At 45.8% G+C, this 24,163-nt stretch overlaps 1 protein-coding gene across 1 annotated transcript in view; it reads right to left on the reverse strand.

The window, feature by feature from the left end:
- Window positions 1–5,535: 5,535 nt before the first annotated feature.
- Window positions 5,536–24,163, reverse strand: part of SPATA18 (spermatogenesis associated 18) — a 42,658-nt gene continuing 24,030 nt past the window's right edge. Inside the window, exons 6-13 of the mRNA XM_075544349.1 lie at window positions 23,541–23,825; window positions 22,345–22,657; window positions 18,798–18,956; window positions 16,964–17,139; window positions 12,118–12,241; window positions 10,068–10,151; window positions 7,765–7,810; window positions 5,536–7,451 (exon numbers count right to left, since the gene is read on the reverse strand). Coding sequence (XP_075400464.1) covers window positions 7,444–7,451; window positions 7,765–7,810; window positions 10,068–10,151; window positions 12,118–12,241; window positions 16,964–17,139; window positions 18,798–18,956; window positions 22,345–22,657; window positions 23,541–23,825 — 1,195 coding nt within the window. The 3' untranslated portion in view covers window positions 5,536–7,443. The remainder of the gene's footprint in view (window positions 7,452–7,764; window positions 7,811–10,067; window positions 10,152–12,117; window positions 12,242–16,963; window positions 17,140–18,797; window positions 18,957–22,344; window positions 22,658–23,540; window positions 23,826–24,163) is intronic.

The raw sequence follows: 24,163 nt of genomic DNA on the forward strand, positions 1-24,163 counted from the left end.
TGGGCATGACCTTCTTCTGGGGATTCAAGTTTTTTAAAGATAAGAAGTTATATCACATACATGCCAGTAAGTTTCCACAAAGGATGCATGATGTAAGCAATGAGGTATGGTACAAATCCAAGTGGGTCTTGGATCAAAGAGAACCAGTGTCACTCTGCTCTTGCCAAACACACTGTGAACTGGACGAAAGCTGATGTTCATGCCCTTACACAACATTCCAAAGAAATCCTGTCGCTACACACCGTCCACATTACCCACATGTAACAAGCCCCTAATAATTATAATCTTTCTTTCTTTCCACATGACATTCAGAAAAGAATCCAAACCTCCATTTCCACTAAGAGTTACTGCTCTGAGTTACTTGCATGCGCATTTCAACTGCATTCTTAAACCTGAATAGCACCCTGGAAATTGGGCTGTCTCATGAAAAGTCACTGCCTAAGTCATTCAGACTCGCGGTGACCCTAGATTACTTTCTATAGGAAGTAGATTCTAGAACCGTAACTACATCTCTACTCTTATTCTAATTAATTTCTCTTTTCTAAGCCTGAGGGGGTCCCTGGAAAACTGTTTTAATTAATGTGCTGCTCCCCTGTTGATTGCAAGATCTATCCAGAGGTATCTCCTTAGAGTGGTGATCGACTTCTGAAACAGCAGTCACCGGAAATCTGGCCCCTAGTCCTACCATGACATGCACGGGGATAAAAATAAACTCTAACTCAGGGGATGGCGAGTCTTCTAAGGGTGAAAACACAGTCTTTTGGGCCCTACTTGCCATTCCCAGTCCATTGTTTAAGCTGCAGCTGTTTTCTCAAATCATTCTGCTGGTCTTTTAGGTTGAGCTGGGGAACGCCCCACATGGAGCTAAGTATGGATGGATGGCAGTGCCGGGGGAGACCGAACAAGAAAGCCCGAGCCATTCACCACTGCTCCATCTTTCAGGGCAATCACAGACTCACCAATCGACACCAGCAAACAGCGCTCAGGGGAGTCTTTCCAAACTCCGAGTCTTGTTCACCATTGCACCCGCAGCACCTAACAGTACCTGGAACTGCCTTGTTAAATGAGTGCTCGCTTCCACTGTGACCCACAGAGCGGGACCAACCCTGCAGCCTGTCTTTCTGAGGCCATGGTTTGGGAACTCACTCCCCGGCTTACGGGGACGAGAAGCAGCAGGTGAGCTGCAGCATCTCCGCAGCAGGAATCAATTTACCAAGGGTCTGATTCATCACATGGTACTCGGAGTGCTCTGACCACCTGTCCAGTTACTTGAGAGCTTTTTAAAAAATACAGCCCACTATGTTATTTCAGTTCTACCATGACATTTATGGCTAACCCAATCTGGAGGTAAAACTTAGCATTGACCCGCTGGTCATATTCGTTGCACACCCGCATAAAAACAGAACCAGCCACCCGGTTTCCAATGGCGACTGCCTGTGCTTCTGGGGACGCCATGCTGTTCAGGTTGGCACCCTGTGCTTATTTTTCAAAGAGCAAAATTGTCCCATCACGTTTCACCATGAAACAAGGCAAGTGGTCCCTGCTCGTGTTCAAGGCCCTGTGCCCTCAGTTCATCAAACCAGCAACCTTCATTGCTTTGGTCTTTAAGGGTTATTTACTCAGATGGTTCCTGGACTCACATTTCAATGTGGAATTTGGAATAACATGGGCTTTTGAGGTATGGAGTTGTTCAAAGAGCTACTACAAATACTGCTTGGGCTCTATTCAACCCAAACTCGATGGGACGCTACTGTCAGCCAGCTGCCGTACAATGGAAACTTGGAGGGGTGCCTGAAAAGGGATTGGGATGGTCTGAAAATTACCCTGCTCCTCAGGACCATTGCCAGCAGCACACACAGCGGTGATCACAGGCGGTGTTACACTGGTCTGATGAGGACTTCAACCTGCCCTCCTTTCATCATTAGTAACCCTGGGGTTGCCAGTAAAGATTTGTTCAGACAGAAATTCACCAGCAACTGAAATTACTGAATTACATTCCCATGTGTAGCTCAGGGAATTTCCACTATTGACTTTCATTTGCCCCATAAATTAATGTACATATTATATCATCAACCGATATGTGACATTCTTCTCTTTTTTTGTTTTATCTGTCTTTATCATATCTGTTCTTCATCATATCTGGGCATGATAGGAAGGAAGCTCCTGGGGAGCTAGCGGTCCATTCACCACTGTTTATCACAGGGGATAATTATGGAATGAATGTATGATGTGGATTCCGCCGTCACAAAATCAACGGCGTAAAGAAACTCAGTGAACCTGAGAATCTGAACGAAGTTCCAGTTACAGAAGTATTCGCTCTTGGTTTTCTTACTCAATGCCACGGAATCGATGCCGACTCATAGCGACCCTATAGGATAGGGTAGAACTGTCTCTGTAAGTTTGCCAGACTGGAACGTTACATGAGGAGAAAGCTTCATGTTCTCCTGAAGAGCAGCTTCTGGTTTCGAACTGCTGACCATGAGGTAGCAACCCCAACACACAACTCACCACACCACGGGGGCTCCTTGGTTTCATTACTAGACATTAAATTCAACAGGGCAATTAACATAGATTACAATGTAGGAGCTTTTCATTTTTCAAATCTCTGAAGGGAATGCCCACAGCAACAGTGGCTGCTTCAATGTGCCCATAGCACCAACAGATGGTCTAGGCCCAGGCATTGTTGTGTTCTGATACACAGAGGGGGGGTTGCTATGAACTGACTTGATGGGATTTAACAATAACAGAATTAAGATATGCTATACAGTCATCTTCCTTTGGTGACATGGATTCTTCCAAAAGTTAATTCAAAATGATTCCATTTTCCCCCGTGAGGTTTATGCAAAACCCCAAGAAACAGCAGGTAATCGGGTACAGAGAAAAGTAACTGAGCTATGGGTGAAATTTTTCCATATCAGGCCATCTATATAGCCCTGAATTGAGAGATGCTGATACACAGGCTTTCTCTTTACTCGGTGAGGTTTCAGAAAAGGTCAATTAGAGATGAGTTCAGTGAGTTCCAATGCAGGTGGGATGACGCTTTCAGATAGCATTTTAGAAAACCGTGCAGGCATCTTTTAGCCCCAAGAATTGGGAGATCCTTCTGGCCTGTAGGGAGAAGGAGGGGTCTTCTACTCCCATCAAGCGTTACACTCTTGGAGCTGCCAAGGCAGAGAGGACTGTAGGGCCAACAACAGCTCAAGACATGCTGTCCCCTCACTGGATCACACCATGACAGAGGACAAGACTGGGGACACATGGCAGATCAACAACAGGTGCAAAGAAAAGTCACAAAACCCCTGAAAAGTCCCAAAAATAGACTTCAATCTAGGAAAGGCAGTTCCTGGAATGCCCCCAGGATCAGTGGGGAGACAGTCATAAAGGAGAGGGAGAGAAGGACCACACCTCAACTCGGTGCGCCAAGACATGAACACAACGTACCTGCATGAAGCAGCGAATCAATAGGGAGAGCTGCAGGGCTGGCCCCAGTCCCAGCTAAGTGAATCCTCCTCCCACAACCACACCCACACCCCAAAGAAGGCACTGCAGAGGACAGCACTGAAACTACAGGTCAGGGAGAGGGGTGCATCTGATCATAATGCACAGGAGCAAACTAAGAGGGAAGGAGAGAGTGGAGAGAGTGGAACACATCCTGGCCCAGCAAGGCTGAAGGACAATATTCCTGCTCAGAGTAGCCAATGCACAGAGAGGACCATAGAGCAGGCCCCACTATGAGACACAACATCCCTCACTGACCAATAGGGCTACAAGGGACAACACAGGAGGCACAGTGCCCGATCTGACCCCACCGCACTGTGATGAAACACGAAGGGCCTGCAATGGAGCAGCAAGGGGAGCAAAGCAATGAAGTCCCTGAGGAATCCCAAAAATAGATTTGGGGGGCATGGTGTGGCACCTCATCATACTCCACCAGAAAACACTCATAAAGGTCAACAAACAGACCTGGAACTAGTTATAGGCTTTTCCTTTTTGTTGTATTTTTTTGTTTGGTTTTTGTTTATGTTGCTTTGGTTTTGTGTTCATTATTGTTTTTGCATCTCTATCCAGATAAGATAGGCATAATAAACAATTCATAGGGGGAAACAACAGGTCCTGGGGGACATTGGGGAGGGGGAGGCTGAGGAAAGTGGTGTTAACAAGAGAACAAGTGATCTAAAATCAACGGTGAGGAGGGTGTAGGATGCCTGGTGGGGCTTGATCAAGTACAATGTAGCCAAGGGGAATTAATGAAGGTTGAACATAATAGTGGGACAGAAGAAAGTAAAAGAAAATAGAGGAAAAACCTCGAAGAAGGCAAATTACATTTATAGAGGTCTAAATATAGGTATGTACATGTGTAAACATTTATATATAATGATAGAGAAATAGATCTATGTCCATATATTTATATCTTAATTATTGGGCCTCTACTCAAGTACTCCTCCCTCAACACAAGAACACTTTGTTCTAATAATCTGGCATTCTGTGATGCTCACCTTCCCAACCAAATGGGTGCATAAGCAAATGTGGTGAAGACAGCTGATAGTGTCCAGCTATTACAAGATATAGGGTGTGTTGTCTTAAAAGTTTGAAGTTAAACAAGCGGCCATCTAGAAGGGAAGCAACAAAGCCCATTTGGAAGAAACAAACCAGCCTGTGTGATCACAAAGTGTTGACAGGATCAGGTATCAGGCATCAGGAAACCCAAAACAATCATATCAATGCAAATGAGGGGGTTTGGAGTGGAGACCCAAAGCCCATCTGAAGACAAGTGGACATCCCCTCACAGAAGGGTCACAAAGAAGAGACAAGCCTGTTAGGGTGCGGTATCGCACTGACAAAACACACAACTTTCCTCTGGTTCTTTATTGCTTCCTTCCCCCCACTAACATGACCCCAATTCTACCTTACAAATCTGGATAGCCCAGCACATGTACACAGGTACAGATAAGAGCTGGAAACACAGGGAATCCAGGACAGATAAAACCCTCAGGACCAATAATGAGCATAGCAATACCAGGAGGGGAAGGGGAAGGTGGTGGGAGAAAGGGGGAACAGATCACAATGATCAACATGTAACACCCCCCCAGGGGGATGAACAACAGCAGTTGGGAAAGGGAAACAGTGGATGATGTAAGATATGAAAACAATAATAATTTATAATATATCAAGGGTTCATGAGAGTGGGTAGGGGGAATGAGCTGATACCAAGGGCTCAAGTAAAAAGAAAATGTTTTGAAAATGACGATGGCAACACATGTATAAATGTGCTTGACACAATGGATGGATAGGTGTATTGTGATGAGAGCTGTATGAGCCCCCAATAAAATCATATTTTTAATAGTTACAGTCTTGGAAACCCCCAGGGGCAGTTCTACCCAGTCCTACAGGGTTGCTCTGAGTCAGCATCGACTCCGTGGCAGTGACCTTGGGTTGGTGAATGTCTGGCATGGAGAGGACAAAGACCACAGTTGCTACATGAGAACCGAGCTGCCTTGCACAAATTAACAAATAACACAAAGTAATTGTTGCAAGGCTTTAATATACACTTGATTTTCCAGGAATGTGACTTCTATGTCAATCAAGGCAGAGATTCTAAAATTTTGCTTGAAATTCTCTGGGGAATTAGCCAGGACTTCAGAAAGTCATATCCAGTGACCCCCCCCCCCTACTTGCTGCCTCACGATGCCAACACAACACACACTGATCTGCATTTGCAGCTGGTGAGCCAACACACAGGCACAAACAACGAATCAAGTCTACATTCCCAGGGGGGGACTATGCCCAAGTTGTCTTTGCTCGATTAATTTATTCTAATTAAATCATGTCTTATTTGATGAACACTTGCTTTCCTTCTTCCAACTTTATATTCGGGAGTGGGGACTACATTCATTATCTAAAATGACATGCGCCTAGGGATCGGATCGCCTCACCTGTGAATTTCATGTCATAGACGGAGCTGACTGGATGTCATTGAACACTTCAAGGCAACCAGAATGACGCGTTTGTGGTAAGAGGGCATGTTGAGTCTGGCAGGGTTCTCATGCGATCTCCTCAACTGTGTCATGAGGAAACTGACCCAGAGAGGTGAAGAAGCTTGCTGAAGGTCACAGAACCGGCTTGATGACAGCCAGGCCGACGGGTGACCTGGTCACCAACATCAATGCACAAAGGAGGAGAAATGTAACCTCCCGTGTCGGAGTTGGTGACCGTTAGGCTCAAGGAGTGAAGACGGAGGACGTCTCTCTCTCCAGGTCCACTGCCCAGCATCACAGGTCAGATGCTTGACAGTTTGTTTTGGTTTCCACCTGAACGGCTAGTGTTGCCATTGAGCTTAGAGACCTTGAGCTACGGCCAACTCAGAGAGAGCGTTTCTCTGAAAAGCACACGGATGAAACAGTCATTGGTGACGCTCGTGTTTAAGGCTGGCTTTGCCATGGGATTGGGCAGAAAGCACGCCATCTCAAGAGAGCCCTACTCCGTCATTCTCTTGACCTTGAAGAACCCTCCACAGCACTTCTCAGGGATGGGATCAAGAGATGCCCACACCATTGTCCACCAGTAAACGGTGCCCTCAGTTTTAGACCTTGAGTGGAGCTGCTTTCAGTTAGATGGCGTCCATGGGAGGTCTTGATTCGGAAAGAAGTGGATGGGCTTGGAGAAGGTGGGTTTATGTTGTGCATGAGCATTATGACAACATGTAATCATAGCAGAAGACAAAATTGAGGTGATTGATATTGACCCCAAAGCTGGCTTCTACACAAATTATTGCTCCTGCTTTCAGGAAGCAAGAAACCCCCTCTCTGACATCAGCTTCAAACATAAGGTGCTCAGCTAGGCCGAAATAGGGGCTCCAAGAGCCGTGACCAAGAAGCCAGGCAACTCTCGGGTCTCAACTCGTCATCTTTCTACCTTTCTTTCTAGCCTTAGCTCGCTGCTACAAATTCCCCAACCTGAAATCAGGGCAGGCTTCCAAATCTTAACAAATAAGGAAATAAGAGCAGTGGATATTGTTAAAAGCTAAAACCAGCACTCATGACCCAGGGGTCAATCTGTGAACTCGCTTGACCTGTTTGGTCTTTTGGATCCTGCATGGTAACGTTTTTGTGTTTTTTTTCCACTGTGGTTCATCTTGTTTCCTACTCAACTACAGACATCCTGAACCTGTATCATGCTTCAAATGAATATGATCCTAAACACCTATGCAATCTTTCTTTTTATCAAATTAAGGGCAACTGTCTAAAAAATAAAGTAAAATGAAATTATGTCTAAAGTTACAAACCCGCTTAACCAAAACATTTAACTCTCTGTGCAGAGGGGTACACTGAATTGCCTTTAGACATTATCTTAAGTGAGGCCTGAGGCAGATGCAGGAGGCTGGTGGAGACACTGGGAAGCTGGCTATTGCAGATGTTCCGTAGCAAAGGAGCACATCTGGTCATTTTAATACCCTAGGGAGAAAAAGTAAAAGTGCGTTACTATGGTCACTTGGTAGGACTTACTAGGGAAGTCCGCATGTCAAAGAAGGGGCTCATGAAAGCTCTCAATTGGGGTAACCTAGGGGGTGTGGATGCTGACTGTCAGCTCCCCGCAGTGAGTGGGCCGGAGACTTAAGGCTTGCGGTGGAGGAAGACGATGATCCCTAGGAAGTAAACTTTTGCTGCACAATACTGCCTACTGAAAGGAGCATTAAGAAGCAGAACGCGTGAGTCATCGAAAAGCGTTCATTTGCGATGCACAATCCAGCTGAAAGCGTCCACTTACTTGGCAATCCACACCTTATTGGAGAAGGGCTCCGACTTCGGGAGAGCTGGAAAACAGGAGATGGCAACGTGAGTTACACGTGGACGGAGCTCCAAGTCCAAAGCCTTCTGGCACAGGTTTTTTTTAGCTCTCACACCAGCTAAATGGTCTCTCTAAGGTACTTTGGACTTGGGCCTCCTCCCCACTCCACCAAGATTGATGGCTGTGATTTCTTTCATATTTCATTAAATTAAATGGGCCTTTAATCTGGTTTCAATTATATGTAATAATTAAAAGTTGGGCCCAGTGGCCAAAGGGCAGCCGTGTGGACTCCAGTGACGTCCAGAACATAATTATTCTTGAAATAACTAATTAAAAATTCCAAAATACTCTCTGGAAGACCCTTCTTATAAGCATTATCTGCCACATCCAAAACCCTACCCTATTGAGGGGGCTACTTGGCCGCCAGAGAAGAATCTCTCTGTCCAGCTAACGCCTTCCATGTTCATGAAGCACAGTGTGCCACCACCTTCTCAGAAATGACAGCCGAAATGCCCCGCTGTGCTCGGAGCTTTCAAACACTGTAGATAGCAGATACTAATGAAAACAGACTGCTGTGGGTGCATTCCGGTTTCAAATCAGCCCAAAACACAGATTAACCACAAACTTTTGTCTGTGACGATGGAAGCACACACCGTCGTGTAGGAAGAGGATGATGCAAAGAGTGTTGGCAACCGTCTGACCTCTGAGAATACACTTGATCCTAATTTGAAATTTGGATCCCTTGGCTCTCCCTGAGCACAAATGGAAAGAGAAGAGGTGGTCCCTGCATGTAGAGGGGCTAATGATAGAGAGCTATGCCTTCTAATGAGAATCAAGGCTAGAAACTTTCCTTGGCTATATGTCCAACCCAATGCCATCAAGTGGATTCAGACTCTCAAACTCATAGCAACCTTATAAAACCAAACTCCCTGCCACTGAGTCAGTGCTGACTCAGTGACCCTCTGCGAGTTTCCCAGACAGTCACGATTTACAGGAGTAAACAGTCCAGACCTTCTCCCTTGAAGCTGCAGCTGCTTTCAAACTGTCGACCACGTGGATCAAAGCCCAACTCATAACCACTACATCTCCAGGGCTCTTAGCGACCTGGTGAGACAGAGCAACACTACCTGGTAGGACGGTCGATGCTGTGAATCCTTGTAGAAGCAGAAGGACATGTCTTTCTCCCAAGAAGCAGCTGGTGGGATCTAACCACTGAACCCTAAGTTAACAGCCAAGTACGTTCACCACTGTGCCAACGGAATCCTATCCTTGGCCCACTCAAAAAAAAAAATCACTGCTAGGGAGTTGATTCCAACTCATAGCAACCCTAGAGGACAGAGATGAACTGTCCCTGTGGGTTTCCAAGACTGTAAATCTTTATGGAAATAGAATGCCTCATTTTTCTCCCACAGGCTTTGTGCTTGGCAGCCCAACACACAACCTACTGCTTCTCCCTCGTGTAAAAGTCAATCGGGAGTTATTGCAACAGGCTCTCTTGATACCCTTTATGATAGCCCCCATATTTGTTAATTGGGAGTTAATTCATATGTCGTGTCATGCCATACTACCACAATCCATTTCCAAACATTCTTTTCCTCCCTGGACTCCTTGACATCGTCTCCCTTTCACCCACCCTCCCCCCACCGGCCACCAATGCACACATCCCCCCACCCCTCACCGCCAGAAACCCTTATTCTACGTGCTGTCCCTACACATCCATCAGTCCTGGCTTTCAAATACCGAAAACCAGAAAAGCATGTAACACAACCTCAAGGGGGTGACCCCCAATGACATAACACATCTAAGATAAACCCTAATATGACAAACAAAACAAAAATTATAGAGTACATGTTGAAAACCCGAACAGGTCCAGCATGCATCAGAAGGGGACTCAACCACAAGGTTTGAACTGTCCAGGCCAGGTTTAGACCTTTGATCTTCTACACTCATCTCTCCGATGCATTCTGCTTAGGGAGCACTCTCCTCCCATCCCTCTATTATGGATAGAGGGCGACCACCAGAAGTATGTAACTGAAGGACCGTGAATCATGTCATCTGAAGCCCAAGGAGGGATTAGTATCACCACCTACATTGTGAGAGTCCAGTTTGCAGCAGGCTGTGGATGACCGTGGGAGGCCAAGATACATTTGTGGGCACTGCATAGGAAATAAGCTTCTGGTGGTCCTCTATCCATAGCGCCCATTCTCATAGGCCAAGGTTGAAGCAAAGGCAGTGTCGACCGCAGGTGATTTTGTGTGATAAATGCTTAGACAGAGACTTACTGTGCTTAAACCAATACGGCTACGAGGGCAAATGGGGCTTAGGCTCCGGCTTCGACATCGAGTTATAGGTCGAACTGAATTCCACTAAGCAAAAGAGAACAGAGAAATAGCTCAAATCAAGGCATCCGTCCAATGTCAGGAGAGGTTTGACCAAGAAGATTACACTGCTCCTCACATCAGAACTAGTATCCTCTCTTTTCACCGGACATTCGTCCAATATTGGGTGATAACTTCAGTGTATTTCTCGAAATCCCATCACAATGAACGTTGGGGCATAAAAATTCTTGTCACTACTTTAAATTTTGTTTTGAAGAGTAAGTAAGCTGTTGGAAGGTACATTCTGGATTTGCCAAGTGTTGAAGAACAGACGCTTAATGAGGGCAGGCATTGGTCTGTTTGGATCAAGGAATTCCCAGCACCTTCATAGAGTGCCAAAAGTATCTGGGCAGTAAGTATACATTATTCACTAGATCAAATGGAGGAAAGAGGGAAACTGCCGATGCTATACTCATCTGCTCCAACAGAACTAATTAAACATACTGTACTCATTATAATGACACCTGGCGGCCCAGTGGTTACGTGTTGGGCCGCTGAACATAAGGTCTGCAGTTTGAAACCACCACCAGCCACTCTGTGGGAGAAAGAGGAGGCTGTCTACTCCCACGATGAGTAACAGCCTCAAAAACCCACAAGGGAAGTTCTAGCCTGTCCTATAGGGTCACTGTGAGTCGGAATCAACTCAACAGCTGTGAGTGAGATACTCATTATAATGAAATTTCACTAGGAAAACCTTTCCTCTAAATTTCTCTTCATTTGCCTCTTCTCTTATTCAAATTCCTCCTTTTATAGGATTGTTATTTTGTTTTTAATGCTTAAGCTCTGGCCAGTGTTGGTGTTATATTTGATGGAAAAGAAAAGGGGAGCTAAAAGGTAATTGCAATCTGATGTTAGAACCTAAGAATCATGCCTATGTCTTCTCCCTGCCTTCAGAACTGCACTGCAGAGAGTATACATGGTTTATTAAAAGAGCTTTCTTTACAGAGATTGATCATTGTAAAGCAAGCAGAACCTTGCTTTACAAGTAGAGATGGAAAGTATAGGTGGAAAGTATAGGTGGTGTTCAGGTCAATAAAACCCAGTTTCTATGGGCTCATCTCCCACAGTACAAAACACTTGATGGAGATCGTATTCATTGTAATGGGATTTTTTTTCCTGAAAGAAACCCTCCAGTTTTCCCCCCTTCTTTATGTGCAAAAAGCTACCACGAAGCACCTCCCCTGTGCTCCAAGGCGAAGAGGACAAGGCCCGCCGAGGGCACCACGTGGTAGCTTTGCACTTCAGAATCTGCTCAACTCCCTCCAGGAGGGGTCAGAGTGAAAGTTACGTACTGTGACTACACACCATTTCCAACACCCAGTCTCCACCCCTGTGCATGCACACACACACACGCACACACACACACACCCCACACACCTAAGACGTTCAATGCTTGAAACTAAGCACCTGTTCAAATCAATCGGCCGCCAACACACATCGGAAGCCACCTTCCAAACTGGTTGGCTGTTCGCTCCACCCCCCTTCTCCTCCCCGCACATACAAAGGAGAGAAGCACAGGGCACATGTAGAGTTTCCAAAAATGCAGGCTTTCCACGAAAATTTGGCACAAGGCTTCCAGAAAGTCAATCAACCGTTTTGAAAAGCTTAGACCGCTAAAGGGTCTCCCAGCAAACGAATGTAAAGGGTTCTGCCCATAAACAAAAGCAAGTTTCTTAAGACGGAGGAGGCCAATGTGACTAGTTACATCTTACTCATGAAGAAACAGGCAAAGCCACTTCTGGGAAGCTATGAAGCATCAAAGAGGCACAAATGGAGATAGGATCTGTTCTTTCCCAGCCAGGCCCTGGTACCACACACTTCCTCCCCTTTGTATGGGACCTGAACTTAATAACCCATTACAGACATCTTTTACAGAATCTCTGGGTTTATAAATGTTCTCGAACTTGTGAAGCAAACACTTGGGATGAATGTTCACTATGCAAGGCCACCGTACAAAAGCCCCTCTCTTGGTGACCGCCTCTCCCTTCATGATGACACAGTCGTTCTCCATGAGAGCAGGCCACACATGGTAGAAGACCAAAGGGGCGGTGAAATCCGAGTCGTAACTGCGACGGTACCTATTTGAAACACACAAGACAAAGAAGTTAAAGTGGGTAGCATTTCTGGGTGGCGGGGAGCGGGCATCGTTCCTTACCTAGACAAATAGGAATCCTGACTCTCTTACGGAGCAGGTGATCGTGGCTCTTCGAAGAGAGGACCCAGTGACAACGTGAACCCAGCAAGGGTTCGCTGAGGACACATCATATCCGACTAGTCCAGTTCCTTTTCTTCTCTTGGATTGCAGGATTTAAAATTCAGAGAAATGCTAGAGGTGTATCACTAAATCTTCCTATGAGGCGTCTCATCATTTTGTGGACAAACTAAGAGTACGATAACTCACAACCAGTTGCCATGAAGTTTACACCGGCTCATGGTGACCCTGTGTGTGTGAGAGGAGAACTATGCTCCAGTGGGTTTTCAATGGCTGATTTTCTTTTCAGGATATCATCAAGCAACCCCAAAATGTGTACGTGGTAATGTGCCTCCTACCTGATACTAGAAGAACTAGATGGTGCCCTGCTACCGCTATCAACTGTTCTGACACAATAGAAAGTTACAAATAGGATAAAAAGGTGAAACACAACCAAATTCCTTTAAAAGGGGACCGACTGGATCAGTAGAGCTGAAAGGAACCCCCTAAAACTATTACCTTAAAATATTCGGTGAACTTCGACTTGAAACTTTTTCTGAGGTCACTTTTCAGCCAATTATTACATTGGCTATTAAGATCAATACCGCTCATGAATAATATGCTCCCTTAAACAATTAACAGAATGGAAATAATATGAATATTGGCACGTTGTAAACTTGTAACCGACATCACAGAATGATGTTTATATAATTAGTTCCAAGGTAACCTAATTTGCTTAGGAAGCTTGCATCTAAAACACAGGAAAAGATTATTTTCTTCGTGAAGTATGCCACCACATCTTCCCTACAAAACGCCTCGGGGTAAGCACAACTCCAGCCTTCCAGTAAGTAACTAAGGGCTCCCCCATTTGTACCACCCAGGAACCCCCGTCAACACACCAGGCTGCTGGAGGTTGGTTCCACCCAAGGAGCTTCTGAAGAAAGGTCCAGGGGTCTCATTCTAAAAAAGCCAGCTGACCGTCAGGCACGCTTCTGCTCCCATACATGGAGCTCCACAAACCAATCGGAGCTGACTTGACAGTCACTGCTCATAGAGAGATGATGATTCCATTCGGTGAATTTGCAGCTGGTTGAATGGCCATCTCCAGAGTGAGCGTAGGCGGTAATTAAGAGATGACTGAAAACCTGAACTGAGGTGCCAAGGACCCTCCCTCACTCTTGTGAAGAGCCGCCACTTTTATCAATGACCTCTAAGAAATACGGGAAACAAGCTCAAAGGTGGAGGCGTGAGTAGTAAGAGAAAACAAGCATTAGATGATAGCATCAAAAACAGCTCAGGCTACTTCTCTGGCATCACCAGTCACCTCATGGGATTAGTTTTCTTGTTGGGAAGACATCAGGTTCTAGTCTCGAGGGACAATGCAGCAAATGGGTACCGTGTAGTTCAGAAAGTTCATGTTCGACATCCTAGGTTGATGAGTAATGTCTGGGGTCTTCAAAGCTTGGAAGTGGCCATCTAAGGTACAACTACCTCTAGTCATCTGAAGAGATGGAAGGAAACCCACGAATCAGATGAGGGGTTGAGCTACAGGGCTCATTGTTTCCATGAACCATGGCCTCCTCTGCCTTATGACGTAGTGCCAGGCTACCACTACTAAGCATTGTGGTCAGGCTCATAATAGATATATTCTGTCAGAAAGGATAGGAAATGTGGGTCGTAATTTGAAAGTCTCAAAATAATCCAGGCTGACTGGACGCACTGAGGCTAGAGTAACATCCATGAGATACTCTTGAAACCTGGAGCCGGAACTGTCACCTGAAGTCCCCTTTTAACCACAGAGCAGGTTAGCACAGCAAGTGAAGAATGTCACTCTTGAGTACTGCAAGCTTTTAAAAAGTGCCCTCTGTAGGAGACCGACTAGCCTAAAGCTCCTCTAAAGCCTAGCTGGGCAGGGACGCATTCGAGGAAGTGAATGGGATGGTAGAACCAGGCAGAAGTCATGAGACTGAGAAGAGTACAGCCACTGTCCATGAACGCTCCGTGGAGACCTTGCGGAAGGGGAACCTGTTTCACTGTGTACCCTTCACCAAAACTACCGCATAGCATTTTAAAATATGAGAAATTGTATTAAAAGTTAGAACATTGTCCCCTATGGTTGTAATAGGTCTTGGGTTCTGTTTGTTTGGGGTTGAGGGAGCATGTGATCAACCAAAATTGGCAAGCATAAATTTGAAAAAAGGAATGTATACTCAGCTTAAGAACCCTGTAGCAGTAAGAAGAGCTTGCACTTCGCTTGTCCAAAGTCCATTGCTCATTTGATAAGCTTTCTCTGAAGCCAACTAGCCTGTGATGCTGGGGGTCAAGGGTGAATGCAGGTCAGGAGTAAAAAGCCGACTCTAATAACAATGATGAACGGAGCTTCTGAAGTTGAAAGGCACTCAAACTACAATGGCCACAGCAGTGGGCTGGACCATATCGGTGATGGAGAAGATGGCATAGGCCCAGGCAACATTCGCTTTGTTTTGTGTGAGGTCACCGTGAGTCCGAGCCAAATAAAGAGTAACCAACAACCAAAGATAATGGGAAAGCCCATTATTTGAACAATTTGATTTACTCGAGTGAACGATGTTTGGTCTTTGTCATCAACAAGCTTGTGGGGGAAACTGGACCACCACCAACCAAGCCTGAAAATAAAAACCTGGCGCTAATGTTTCCCGGCTGCTCACCACATGCCAGGTTGCTTTCTAGTGCTTTACCTGGATTATGTCACCTAACCTACTGGCCTGGGAAGCAGTACGACACAGAAGAAACCAGAAAACCTAAGCTGACCAAGAGTACGCAGCTAGTAGTGGTGGAGCCAGGAAGCGAAGCTACGTGGCGTGACTCCAGAGCCTGCAGTCTTAATCGCTAACATGGGCCCTTCCCAGGAAATCTCCAGCTATGTCATAAGATCTCACACAATTCTCAATAAAATGCTTAAAATGCATTTTATCTCCTTAAATTTAGAAGAGAAATAATCACCATGCGTAACTTGGTAGAAATCAATGTTCCTAGACAGAGGAGTAGGGCACTCCCAACCATCAAGTTGATTCTGATTCATATCGACCCTATCAGACAGAATATAACTGTCCTGTAGGTTCTGAGGCTGTAAATTTTTAAGGAAGAGGAAAACCTCATCTTTCTCCTGAAGAGCCACTGGTGGTTTTGAACTGCTGGCCATGAGGTTAACAGCCCAATGCAAGAGTAGGGCAGAGTTCTCAACTGTTAGTGAGTATAAGGAACACCTGGGAGCTTGTTACATTACAGAGATCTCTGTCGCACCCCACACCTACTGCATCAAATATCCTGGGTGGGGAGGGTTCCTGAATCTGCAGTTTTAGCAATAACCCAGTGTAATTCTCAGGCAGATGGTCCATACACCTTATTTGCAAGGTCTGGCCTGGATGACGCAATAAAGCCCATCACAAAAGCAGAAATATTACATGAGACCTCTGCTATAAGGGGAACAAATACATTAAAATCCAAGATGAAGCCATTCGTACCCAAGGAAACAGATGCTAAAGCCCACAAGGTGGGAAGGGAGGGAGGGTGAAACAAAGGGCCAAACTGTGAGCAGATGTTAACTTGGGTTTATTACTATGGACCGCCAACAGAACTAACACATCTGTCTTGGAAGAAGTACAGCCAGAATGCTTCTTGGGAGCAAGGAAGTGAGTCTTCATCTTACGCACTTTGGACTAATTGTCTCTGGAAAAGAACATCATATTTGGCGAAGGAAAGGGGCAGCGAAAACGAGGAAGACTCTTAAGGTGGATTGACACAGTGGCTGCCATGATGGGTTCGAACATGGCTATAATTGTGAGGATGGTCTGTCATGGATTTACATGGAGTCGCCATGAGGCAAACCAACTTGGATTGTTGAGAGGATTGCTGAAGAGAATTTTTTTTAAAAGCAGGTGAAAGATGAACTACAGGGCAGAGGGTGGGGTGGGAGGACTGGTTGGTACTTCAAACTGTTAAATATAAAGTTGATCACCCAAAATATAAACCCCCCACCTAATTTACAATAAACAATTGAAAAGGTAAAAATACTAATTCACAGGGGCAGTTCTCTGCCCCATAGGGTCACTGTTATTCGGAATGGACTTAGTTATCTATGTACTACTCTCTCTGCCACCGAGTGGGTGCCAACTTACGGCAACCCTGTAGAACAGGGTAGAACTGCCCCTGTGAGTGTCCCAGGCTGTAGTTCTTTATGGGAGCAGAAAGCCCGTCTTTCTCCCAAGGATTGGCTGGTGGTTTTGAACTGCTAACCTTGCACATCGCAGCCCAATGTATAACCACTATGACATCCGGGCTCTTGCTTATGTATACAGCACCTTTTTTTTTAGCGCTCCAGATAAGCTCCAGTGATTCATGAGTCTTTCCCAAAGACCAGTATGGAAATCGTAACACGGCCTCTGATTTACATCTTCTTGGGAATGAAAATGACCCTAGGAGAGAACTCTACCCAGAGGATGAGAAATCTACGACAAGGCTAGAAATCAGTGTCTGCTCATTTCCGCCCCCCACCCAACCCCAAGATTCTCCGACCACTAGGACACTTCCCCCTAACTTGTCCTTCAACTTGTGCTCCGGTGTCCCTTACTTGCAATCGTTGAAAATTTCTCCATCGGCCCCAAATGCAATATCGAGGGGCGGTTCTAGGGTCTGCATGGCAAAGGCAATGCAACATATCTCCTGGATGAAGTCGCTGAGGAGGCAAAAGTCAACTTCGGGAGGGAACGAAATCTTGGGGTTGACATTCATGGCTCGGATCACATCCTGGAAAACAAGACGAAGGGTGTCACCGGGGTACACTTCACTGGGACAGCTATAGGCATTGGGAGAAAGCGTAAGTCAGTTATTTCAGAACAGCAGTGCCTGGGCTACCAAGAGAAAGATCGTATCTCTCTTTAAGAGAGGACAGAAGGCGAAACAGGGTACGGCTGACATACTCATAGCTATGAGTCCCCAAAACTCAGGAAAAGACCCTCAACTCATGTCTCTAATGGATTGCTTACATCATTTTTATATCTGTACGACATGCCAACACAGAAGTGGCTTGCTCATACTCTGTGACTATTATTATAGTTTGCTTTCATTGAGTGTCTACTTCCATTTACTTGCTTTGATTGCGTGTGCTGAGTTTTGTACTGAGCAGAGTACCTGCCTCCTTTCATCGAATCGTCTGAGTAATGTTCTATGTTAATCATCGTTGTTGCTCCCATCTACACATGAGGAAACTAAAGCCCACAGAGGCTAAGTAAAGGAGCAATGTCATGCAACTAGCCCATGGCAGAGCCAGGAAGCACATGCATGCTTATCATGCCCAAAGCCGTTGCTTTGAAGCACTACGGTACTATATCTCCACTTTACCTCCCTATTTTAAGGTCCACACATGGACGCGGCCTGGAGTAAATCCCCTCTCACCATAGTCAAGTGATGTAAGTAGCCTTACAGTCAGACAGAGAGCACTGTAAAGTCAATTATGGCGGATGTAGTTAGGTGAAAATGTAATTCCTTATAGTTGATCTCTGTTGCCCATTTTAAAGTTGTTTCTGTTTTTTAAAAAGTGAAGGGTAAAAGTGAAGGACTAAACCTCCAGGGAAGTGCCTTTGACCTTAGCCAGGGAAGTGCCTTTGACCATAGCCAGGGAAGTGCCTTTGACCTTAGCCAGGGAAGTGCCTTTGACCACAGCCAGGGAAGTGCCTTTGACCTTAGCCAGGGAAGTGCCTTTGACCATAGCCAGGGAAGTGACTTTGACCTTAGCCAGGGAAGTGCATGCCTTGCTCTCCTGCAGAGGGCCCTGGAAAGTGATTATTGCAGACGCAGGTACGGCAAAGATAATATTTTGCATCATCTGATCTCTTTTTGACCCATTTTAAATGTGTTCTAGTTTGTAATATTTTCTGCTCTCTTTTCAGTGGAAGTCTTTCCCTGTTTTAATTTGATCGTGTTGTTGGGGTTTTGGTGTCGCATGTTTTTCTGTGTATAAAATCCAGGATAGGTAAATTATAGAGACAACAACTGGATTAATGGTTTCTTGGGAGTATGGCCAGAGAGGTTGGGACTAATAACAATGAGTACACGAAAGAAGAAATGTTCTAAAATTGAGTGTGGGGATGATTGCACTCTTTTTAATATGGTTGAACTATTGTATTGCATGTTTTGCCAACTATATGCCAATGAAAAAATTTTTAAGGATATGTAAAGCTAGAAAGCTCAGAACATTTATTCCCCATAAAATACTAGGAGCAAACCACCCATAATGACTGGGTTGACAAAGTCTATAGGATCCTGGTGATTTCTTCTCTTCGATTACAGAGAAGTAATCCTCACCACTGGGTGGATTTCGGAGTTACTACTGTGAGTTACTACTGTGATTCAATGGATCGAGTGTCATCAGTGAACCATCCCTGGAGCGGGGTCCCAGCACTTACATTCACACTGCTTTGCGCATCATAGAGATCAAGATGACAAACGATATAATCCGAGACAACGTCTTCAAAGTTATTCGACCCGGCATAAGATGGGGTCAGTGTCTTCCTCACACGGATCTTGAAGTGCCTGAATGCCATTTTAGCAACATGGAAGGCTTCCTGCACAGGAAGAAGCAGCACATGTGTTTGTCCAGAGGAATGGAGTAAGGAAATCCAAGGCAAGAAATTAGAAACTCATTGCCCTGGAGTCAAAACACTGACCCACAGCAGCCCTCTAGGACAGGGTGGGACTGCCCCCAGTGGGTTTCCAAGACTGTAACTCTACACGAGTAGAAAGCCTCCTCATCCTCCCAAGGAACAGCTGTTGGTTTCGAATGTCTGACCCTGGGGTTAGCAGCCTGATGCAGAACCACTACACCATTGGGAAAGGAATTAGAAAGAGGTCCAAAATTCCAAAACCATATGCTTCTATTGACAAACTAAGCAGGGTTCATGAAAAGTATTTCTGATTTGAGAGAAAAAAAAACTGTACAATTTTGAAAAACAACTAAATACATGTGTGACGATCTATGTTCATAATCCTCCATGTTTCGGAGAATCCCGAGAGCAGAAAGAAGAATCAGGCAGATGCTCAAGGAAATAACCCATCTGTGGTGACGCGAGCATTTGAAAAATGTCCGTTGTGGCTATAAGCCCACAGCCATGCTATGCTACTGGTAAAGACATGAAAAAAAGGCAGTTTATCTTACATATAAGCACATAGCAAAAACAATGGTTCCTAACATATATTAATTCAACAGATATTTACCAAATGCCTGTTATGTAGTAAAACTAAAACCAAACTCACTGCCACAGAGGGTCAATTCTCCAAGTCACTCTATGGGATAGGGTAGAACTGTCCCTGTGGGTTTCTAAGACTGTAGCTGTTTACGGTGGGGGGGGGGGGCGGGAGCCTCATCTTTCTCCCAAGAAGCAGTTGGTGGATTTGAACTACTGACCTTGTGGTTAGCAGCTCACTCATAAACCACTAAGCCACCAGGGGTGGGAAAACTCAGCTATACAAGAAAGATGTTGTCTCTACCCTTCTTAAGCATTACCTAACTTGATGGATTCTGACTCATAGTTACCCTATCTAGTGTTTCTTAGGCTATATATCTTTATGAGAGCAGATAGCTCCTCTTTCTTCTAAGGAGCAGCTGGTAGTTTTGAACCTCTGACTTTCCAATTAGCACCCTAAGGTTGATCCACAGTACTACCAGGGATCCAATCACTGAGTCTTGTCTAGCCCAGAAGATGCTGGGGTTTCTTGTTTTGTTTTGTTTCTGTAAAGAACCAGATAGTAAGTATTTTAAGCTTTGCAGGCCACATACCATTTGGGTCACATCTTTTTATTATTTTAAACAAACCCTTAAAAAAGTAAAGCCATTCTTACATTCTTAGTTCTCTGATGATCATAGGACAAGAGGCTGGGGCTAGATGTGACCCACAGGTCAAGCAGAAAATAAAGTTCAACAGACGCTGATAATTCTGCTGTTACTCCAATTAAAAACAATTAACTTATTCTCATAATGAGCTTTTCATCTCAATTTGGGAGCCATGGAACAAACTACTTGCTTTGGCAATTTTGAATTGTCGGTGTGTTGTTCCTGTGTGGTTCCATTGGGAAACCCAGGACCTTCTGTGTGCAAGCTGATCCACTCAAAATGAGAAGGCTTTCTACTCCTGTTAAGGGTTTACAGTCTCAGAAACCCACAAGGGCAACTCTACTCTGTCTTATCGGATCACTATGAGTCAGAATTAACTAGATGACAGTGAGTGTACTGAACCTGTAGGTGTATTTTTTTTATTTTTCATACTCTGTGGACGATTTGCTACAGCCTTTCAAGGGACTGCTGCGCTTCATTGCCCAGGAGCCAGTTTTGACTCCGTGCAAGCCCATGTGCTGCAGGGCAGAATTGCTCTTTCCAATTGTCAAGGTCGTGTGATCTTTCCGGTGGAGATCAGCATATCTGCTTCCTAAGATAACCTCTGGGTGGATTCAAACCGCCAACTTTTCATCTAACCGGCCAGGGCTTAATCAGAAGAGTTATTAACACAATAACACTGAACTTTTAGGAATCACCCAACGATTGCCATTGGCACTAACAGTTACAGCCAGACTCAACACCTTGTGCCCACATTAGGCAGAGGATACAAGGCACATCATTTAGAGTCCATAGACCTGAGCTAGTGCTGCAGGGAGGGATTCTTCTTCAACACACATCTGTTCAATAGAAATACTGATACATAAGAGTTGTGAATGGATGGTAAAAACACTTCACCCCAGTACTGCTCATGAAAGGAAACTGAAACGAGGGAGCTGGTGTGGCTATCAATAGGAACACGGGGTCTGCGGTTTTCAAGGTTTGTATTCAAACACGTAGCCACCTACTTGTGGACTCAACTACGTCCACGCAGAGGAAGCACATCAGCTTGTGTGATCCAAAGATGAAAATTATAAAATTCTAATACGGTGACTAGAATAGTATCAGATCTAAAATTAGGAACACACACTATGTAGAAGGCTGTGGAAGACAAGCCAGGGCCTAAACCCCATCTGCAAACTATCTAGTCAGACCAAGCTGTTGGCAGATCCACTATAGCCAAAGGCAAGGGTCCTTAACAGCCTTACGATCAGGCAGAGACAGGCCATTATAATCTTGATTATACTGGAGATCAAACTCGATACTGGGCCAGTTGATCTCCCTCTAGACCTGACCTGAATTTGTTCTGGGTGCAAGCATCTCTTAGTTGCTTCAAGACAGAAATTTCTTTCTTGGCTTTTTGGATGTTGACGGGGGTCTTCTCCCTCTCGTGTATTGGTTTCTAGTTTTGTCTTTATACTACTATGATCGTAGCTTTACCCTCTTAGTATGATTTGTTTTCCATTGTCCTCTGCTGGTTCCCTGATGTGAAGCACAGGACGAGTGGAAGAGTACTGAGAAGAACTGATACAAGGGGATACAGGGAAGCCAGGGTGCAGGGGTGGGGATGGCGATAGGGAGGGAAATGAGATTTGGGGAGTAAATCATGAAAGCTGGGGGGAGGGGTGGTGATGGGTCATGGTGCACAACTCATTTTAAAGGCGATTTAACCATAGGGGTGGGAGGGATGCTCTAAGACAGACTGTGGTGCTGATTGTACAATTTCCCTTGAAACAATCAAGCGACTGAAACATTCAATTCTATGATGTGTAAATTGTGCCAATAAAAATGCTGGAAAACACATGTACAAAAGTGTGTATGTGGATTGTTCTAAGAACTAGAAGAGCCCCCAATAAAATTATATATATGGGGGGGGCATATTGGAATTTATCTGAGTCCTGGACCGACAACTTGGGTGGGGGGAGACTAAAGAAGGGGCTGATGGAGCCAGGGGCACAAAGGGGAAAAATGTCTCCCCCTTAAGTGACTTCGGGATCCACACGGGTTTTGTATTTTTAGCTGCACCTTGTGTTTCTCGAACTGCGGGCTCCCAAGGCCAGCCGGCCTGCAGAGCGTACACCTACCACGGTGGCGATGTAGATGATGCGCTGCACTGTCTCCGCTTTGTCTATGCAGCGCCGCAGGAGGCACTGCGCGTCCAAGCGGGCCTGGGAATAGGCGTCGCTGAACCGGGACAGGAGGGCGGCCTTGCGGGCCACGCTGGACAGCTTGGAGCGATTGGGGGACGGGGTTCGCACTTTGGCAACTGCGGTGTTGGGGCTGCCAGACCGGCTGGACGGCCGGCTGCGGCTGCGGCTGTTGCTTCGGCTGCGGCTGTGGCTGTGGCTATGGCTGCGGCTGCGCGACTCAGGGCTTGGAGACCGGCTCCGATTGGGCCTGTGGGTAAAAGAGAATCATCAGGGAGACGCCTTGAGTGAAATCCCCTCTTGCTCCTGGACTTTGGTCCTCCTCCCCACAGAAACCGCAAGCGACCCCCAGGAGCCACGGCCCGTGCTTACCCGGCAGGCTTCCAACACGAGCACAGAAACAACACGCAACGGCATTTACCGGCTGGATTAGACTTTCCGGAGGGCCTCTGACTCACTCCGCATCTCAACTGATCCCCCACATGGAGGACAACGGGACGTGTCAGGAAATGGGATGGGGCAGAGGGCTGGCAGAGGAAGGTGGCTTTGATAGTGGGAGTGGGGTGGGTGTGTTTAGGACCAGCAAAATGTCCTTCCTTTGGCCTCAGCTCAACTCCCAGAGGACCTTTCTTCATGTTCTCCACTCCGTGAGTTGACAGAGATAGATCTCACAAGTTTGCTTACCTGCAACTCCTGTGCCACAATGTCAGCTAGGAAACCAATGGTCTTATAGTCATAGGGACCAGTAACATGGTCACCCTAGAGAGGGGACCCTCAGGTCTCAGAGAAAAGGAGACGACCACCAGGGAGCATGCTTGCAGCCTGGCTACTACCAGCACGTACATTGTCTACCTGCCCACGTCTGTTTTCAAGCCCAAGACTTTTCCTCCATCCTATCGCCTAGAACCATTCTGTTCACATCAGCCCCCAAGTTTACTGAAGGCGCAAGTATGGACAGACCAGGAGATGTCCTCTCTCTAGAAAAAGGCCATCCCTTTACAAAGCTCCCAATATTGGTCTTGGCTTGGGGTCTTGTTTCATTCGGCTCTCCCCCCAAGCCAGGCTTTTACCACAAACTCAACACCTTAGGCATCCAAAGGAGCTTAAATAGAAAGGTCAGAGAGTCTTCAGACCTTCCTTGGAGGACATTCTTTTCGGCAGACAGAACAGCTATCTCGTCCTTGAGCGTGCGGAGCTGTTTCTCGTAGTCAGAGATCGCTTCTGGGCCCCGCGTGTCTGTGCTCCGCCAGTCCAAGCTCTTGACTTCGGTGGATCGTGCCTCTGAAGATCGTTGCTCTAGGGGCCTTGACTCTAGGTTCCTCCCATCTGTGCCCCGGTGGTCTATGTTCCTACCCCGCTCCGTGTAGTAATCTGAGTTTCTGTGGCGAGTTTCCTCTTGGGATTGAAGAGATTTAAGCCTGAACAGCGAAAGAGAGAGAAGGAGGGAGGAGAAAGAAAGAAAAGAAACAAGGATGGGAGACAGGGGGAAGCAGGGGTGGAAACAAAAGAAGGCAGAGAAAAATAAATAAATAAATAAGCCACCGTTGACATGTGTAACCACAAAGACCCCTCTAACTACTCCTATGAGATGCCATTACTGACGAGGAGAAGTGAAGGGGATATCGATGTGCAAGCACAAATCAGCAGAACAGAACTGTCAGAATGCCCTGAGACTTGAAGAACGCATGGTGCCCAGCCACCATTTCTGAACATTTTGATCAAAGATTTGACGGCCAAATCCTGATAAAAGGGGGGA

This window comes from Tenrec ecaudatus, chromosome 3, assembly GCF_050624435.1.
Source record: "Tenrec ecaudatus isolate mTenEca1 chromosome 3, mTenEca1.hap1, whole genome shotgun sequence".
In the NCBI taxonomy this organism is placed as follows: domain Eukaryota; kingdom Metazoa; phylum Chordata; class Mammalia; order Afrosoricida; family Tenrecidae; genus Tenrec; species Tenrec ecaudatus.